At 32.4% G+C, this 5,811-nt stretch overlaps 1 protein-coding gene across 1 annotated transcript; it reads right to left on the bottom strand.

Annotated features, from left to right (window-relative positions):
* Positions 1-260: 260 nt before the first annotated feature.
* On the bottom strand, positions 261-4,882 carry LOC131606921 (uncharacterized). The gene is made up of 10 exons (XM_058879009.1): positions 4,419-4,882; positions 4,256-4,306; positions 3,117-3,233; positions 2,319-2,768; positions 1,774-2,213; positions 1,544-1,643; positions 1,354-1,413; positions 1,170-1,259; positions 928-1,047; positions 261-849 (listed from the first exon to the last, which is right to left on the bottom strand). The coding sequence occupies exons 1-10, from the start codon at positions 4,773-4,775 to the stop codon at positions 538-540; spliced, it is 2,097 nt and encodes a 698-aa protein (XP_058734992.1). The 5' UTR covers positions 4,776-4,882; the 3' UTR covers positions 261-537.
* Positions 4,883-5,811: the final 929 nt, after the last annotated feature.

Genomic DNA, 5,811 nt, shown 5'->3' with positions numbered 1-5,811 from the left:
ACATTGAACATTGGTTGCATCATTAGCCAATTCAAGTCATTTTAAACCACCTCCCTTCATTATATCTTGAAACCTAAACGCCACTTCATCTATATGCTCCATCAGTCCCAATTCTTACTATATATCAAGAACCGATAGTTTCCCACCAAAATTGTTGCCATGATTCTCACTAGAACTTGTCATATTTATTTAATAAGCACTCTTGAATCTTGAATCAAGGCTTTAGAAACCACTTGTTGCACATTTAGAGAGAAAACACATCTAAGAAAGTGAATTGATCTCACTTGATCACACCTTTTATTCTTGAATGTGTCACTTCTTTATACATCATTGGACTCGGACTTACAATCACTAATAAGACCCAATGCACAACATAACAATCACAACTAACTAGTTACTTGTGTCACAAGTAGCTTAACTACCATTCAACTAACTTTGACTTACACTTTAACATGGAAAAGAGACAATGCTTAGATGCTTCTGCTCAAAATCCTTTTATATACACAAAGTTTTGTAACAAGAATAAAAAATGTAATCTTATATAGTCAACAAATACTGAAATTCATAGTCATAAGGTATCTTCTCAACAATACTTGAGGCCTTGACATTTCCACTATGACCCCTAAAGCATTCCACCATTGATTTCCTTAAAGTCCCTGAAGTAGGTAACTGATTACACACCCACTCCACCAGTGAGTCAATATCCACAGCAAAATCAAGCATGTTTCTGAGCAGAAGTTCAGGAAACCCTATCCTTTTGTTGCTAGTTGCCAGAATTGAAGCTTGAAAATAGTCTAGCTTTGATTTCTCTAACTCAGTTGTTACACCATCACCTGTGTATATCCTCACCTGCACATTACATAACTGTCATATCTGTGGTACAATGTGTGTGTAGGCGCGCGCGCGTGTGAGAGCAGATGGACTTACAGCCGGAGAAGAACGAGTTCCATTACAAAGAGCGAACGTGACATTAGGATCCACAAACTCTAGTCCATAAAGTTCGCGTACAACCGATTCTTTCTCTTCCCACTCTCCCTTTCTCTGTGCCTAAAGTTTGACACATTGACATTAACATTCATAATAATCTATGACGCCCGGACACTGACACGTATTTTTTCAGAGATATTGGTGCTACTGAGATAATAAAATCAAATTAAAGTTGGCTTTACCTCTTTCATATTAGAAGTATCGCGTTTCCTTAAAATAAAATGCTCTATAGCTTGAGCATTTATGATATTCCCTCCTATGTTGAGGGTGGCCTACACAGTAGCAATTCAATCCAACATTAAAAGGGCTGAGTCTAAGATGCTACAAACAGAATATGTAACATCTATATCAAGTTTCTTAGAGTACCTTGTTCATCAATGCAACTAACTTTTCTGGTGTGGATGGAGCTCCATATTGGATGAATCCCTACAACAAAAATAAATTACTCATATAAATATAGTTCTGATCCATGACCTAGAATTTTCTCTCGTTCATCGAAATCGTTCATAATATTGAATTCTTAAGTAGAGATTTGTAAAAGAAATTTCTACCATACATGCATGATACAAGCATTGTACAAGTTGATCCAAAATGCTAATTTCTGTTGATTTGTTAGGCCTTTCAAATCAACTGTCTGAAGATTGCTCATTAAGATCCTATACACCACATAGAAACAAATTAAAACGCCGAAATATAATAGTTTTTGATATTATCGAAACCTTTACACGACCACAATCGAGGTTGTATGAGTAATAAACCCTGATAAGTATATTATGCATGCCATACCTTAGCTTTCTTAGTAATGGAATAGAGGAAGGGCTTGAGATGAATTTCGGATCAAGAGAACTCGAGGTAAACATAACCAAGTTCTTGTAAGGACCAATGTCCCTTGGAATGGACTCTTCTATATTAAAGATACCGTATGGATCTTGTTGCCTTGATTCCTTCTGCAACATAAAGCTTGGTTTCGGGGTCGATCCAGGATCGACCCTGAAGCTTCTTGAGCTTAAAGAAGAATGCAAAGACCTCGAAACAGGTCCTGATTTCTCCAATTCCATTGCTCTTGATGTTCTTAGTAGTCTTACATATATGAAGTTCAAACACTTCATGATGCTTTCAGATAGCTTGTTTGGCTGCCACTTTAGATCATTCTCTTCTGATAGAAGTGGATCAAGTAGTGATCTAGTCGGTAGATCTAAGTACATGTCTAGATTCCGTTCACGCAGCTGAAAATATTACGATGATCGATTGAGAATTAGTACATTCACATTCTTGACACCAATATCATTCCAAGTTATCACATTGTTGAGAAAATTTGCCTACAAACATACCTTAGGCGATGGATGACGAGGGTCTCGCATAGGCGAAGGAGGCTTCGCTGCTGCATTTTTTCTTATAAGTCTTTCATGAAACTTCACTTCTTCCTGTTCAACAGAATTTTTAGAAAATCCTGTTTTCTCGTTAAGACCGAAGTCGTTGAGATTATAATCACCCTTTATAGCTTTACTTATAAAATGCAAAGCTTTGGTTTCAAATGCCATCCTTTCATGAATATTACTACTACTTCTTTGAACAGAACTCGGGTTTATAACCGACGAAGTCGATAAATGATTGTAGTTAGAAGAATTGCTGATCAAACTCCCTTGGTTCCACGTTTTCGACTTAGATTCCTTCGCGATTTCTTCTTCATGTTTCAAACCAGCTTGAAGTTGGCTAATTTGAGATTCAAGTTTAGCTATCTCACTCTCAACCAAGACTAGCTCTGCCAAGAGTTCTCTCATCTGCATAAATTGCAAAACAATAACAAATAATGTAATTTTATTTCGTAAAACAATAGTACACCGTCTTTATATAATCGTATTTTAACCAGTATTGTCAACCGCAGATAACAGAAAAATAACAGTTCGTTCAAATTCCATTATGTTACGGCGCTATAGCCCTATAATAACTAGTTGACAAAACTTTGGTATGGTTCTAAAAGCCTTTTTACATGCATGTGTGGTACATGCTACACAAATTGAACCCATATCCCTATAACATTACATCACCTTGCCAACATGAAGAGTTGAATAAAATGTAACAAGGGAGAAAAAGAAAGCAATAAAATTGGGAAGAAAATTATATATTACCTTAGGAGGAAGAAAATTGGGAATAGATATGGCTGAATTGTTTGGTCTATTATTCACCATATCTAATATTTCATGAACTTTTTCTTCTTGGTCTAACAACCTTTGAAGCATATTGACCTGTATATTAATTACATAAAAAAAAGTCATAAGTTTTTGAAGCATAATTCTAGTATATGTATACATGAATGTGAGTATTATATGAGTTTTCAATTATTGTCCTCTCCTTCACAAAAATAGCAAACTTAGAGTTCCAATGTCTCAGAGCTATGATCATAAACTCAGTCATAGCTTCTTTCTATAGGAGAGCGACACTTTCAGTTACCATCATATAATAAAAAGTTCCTAAGTACATAAAAAGTTTTATAATTAAGGACCACAGTAACTGCATGATTTAAAATTATGCGAATTTCTATATTAGAAATCGCATCAGACAATTTTGTTTAAATATTTTAAAATATTTTTGTCATAACTCAAAATTTAGAACTCAAAATTTTATTTACTTTCAATTTTTTTTAGCATTAAGTAATTTTTAACTACATATTTCAAACCCTTCTCAATTAAAATTCACGTTTCAACCTGTGCAGTGCGCATTGAGCAACTACAATAACCGGAACATCCAAATAGCATTTGTAACACAACCATAATTTACCATAAAAGTATTTAAAATATTCAAAAATTTACTATAATAATTAACTTGATTCTCGAAGGAATGTGTCTCTTTTTTTCGATCATGTAGTAATAAACTATTAAGAAATTTGTTTAAGTTGGCAGTCTTCGCAACCTCATTAAACCACAACATGTCCTATCAAATAAGAAACTGCATCAGACAATTTTGCCTAAGTTTTTCTTGAAGTGTTTTCGTCAAAACTCAAAATTTAAAATTTCAATATTAAATTTACTTCTAAAAAAGTCTTAATATTAAGTCATTTTTAACTATGTATCAAACTCTTATCGGTCTTATCGGCAACAATGTGCATCACAGCAATTGCAATGACTGCGAGATCCGCCAGATGTTTAATAGTTGAAATTTACTATAAAAAAGTTTTAAAATTTTTCGTTCAATTAGTAATAAATTATTAAGAAATTTGCCATACAAATATCTAGGTAGTACGTACACACACACACATGAATCCAAATACCTCTCTTTCAAGTTCCTCTCTCTTTTGCAGTCCAATACTTTTCTTTTTTCCCTGCAAACAAAAGCAAAACGACAATAGAATAAGCGTTTTTTTTATAAAAAGCACTTAATTACAATACAAAGATTTTATACTCTCAACCTCATTTTTGCAATGTAACACTTACAATGATTTGAGAAGGAGATTTAAAGGATGAGAAATGATCTAGTTGAAGATGATGATCCATGTTAGAAACATGAAACTTGAATCGCTTAGAATGAGAAAGAATATTAAAGCAACAAGGGAGTGTATATGGAGGAGTAATAGGTTCATTTTCTTCATCTTCATAATCTTGATAATGCTTGTTGTGAAAGAAAGAGAAACTTGTTGTAGTTGTTGTTGTTGAAGTGAGTTTGTGAAGTGAATGAGAAGGTGAGAGGGACGTTTGAGGAGAAATAATATTGAAAAATTGTTGATTGTGATGAAGGAATTGAGATGATAACCGTCTTTGTTGTGGTTGTGAGTGCTGGTAGGAGTGGGACATGATTGATGCATGAGGGAGAGAGGGAAATTGGAGTAGCTTGTAATGTTGGTTTTGGTTGATGGAGGAAATATATATTATAAGATTTTTGTTTGTAATTAATTATGTCACTAGTTTAAGTAAAGTACATTTTTAGTTTTGGTTTTTGGTTTAAAGGTCGGCTATATGTTGACAAGTTTTTTAATGGGAATATGATAGGGACTTAAGTAGAAAGAATGTGTGCACCAACCAAATAGGAGTTGGGTCTTGCTAAATAAGATAGCTTGGAGAGTTGATTAGGAAGCTAGGCTAAATGAGGTGCATGCACTTATATTTGTGATTTATAGTTATCTCAAATAGGGGTTTTCAATTATTTTTTATTAATTAAAATTGTGGACTAATTATCATTTTGGTCTAGTGCTCATTCACAAAATTAGTCCTTTTAAAAAAATAAATTAAGTAGTTTTAGTTTGTTTTTTACTTTTATTTTTCACTTAAATTTGATGATATGTTAATTTTTTAATGATGTATTATTCTAAGAAATTAACATTACACAATTTTTATAAAATGGGACTTGTTAACGATATAAGTGAAACATCATTAAAAACGGATAGGTTATAAATAAAATATCGTTAAAAAAATGACATGTTATTTTTTAGTGTAAAAATATAACAAGAAAATAAAAAATATTTGAATTTAAATTAAAGTGATAAATTTTTTGAATAAGTTAAAATAGGAATATTAAAACGGTAATTAGACTTAAAATTTTAAATAGTTCAAATTTAATAACACAAATTCTATATAAAACCAATAAAATTCATATAAAATTTAACTACCAAAAAATTTAAATAATATGTTTGTAACATTATTCTTATATTCGATAAATAATAGAATATTGAAGTTGGTTGGTTCAATTGGCTGGTTAGTTAGATTTTGTTAGCAATGTCTTACGAGCTTTATATAAATAAGACGGAACCTCTAAATTAATTGGGCCCACCATGAATCATTTACTTCAATATAAATTTTAAGGAGTTTTCTATTGTATCAAGTTCTCAAGTTT

Source organism: Vicia villosa, linkage group LG5 (assembly GCF_029867415.1).
Source record: "Vicia villosa cultivar HV-30 ecotype Madison, WI linkage group LG5, Vvil1.0, whole genome shotgun sequence".
In the NCBI taxonomy this organism is placed as follows: Eukaryota; Viridiplantae; Streptophyta; class Magnoliopsida; order Fabales; family Fabaceae; genus Vicia; species Vicia villosa.
This window is presented reverse-complemented; position numbering and strand designations above follow the sequence as displayed.

Coding starts and splice junctions, on each gene's coding strand:
- LOC131606921 (XM_058879009.1), bottom strand. CDS start 4,775: ATGTCCCACTCCTACCAGCACTCACAACCACAACAAAGACGGTTATCA. Junction 1,414..1,543: donor ACAATGCTTGTATCATGCAT/GTATGGTAGAAA, acceptor TTTTTGTTGTAG/GGATTCATCCAATATGGAGC. Junction 850..927: donor GAACTCGTTCTTCTCCGGCT/GTAAGTCCATCT, acceptor TGTAATGTGCAG/GTGAGGATATACACAGGTGA.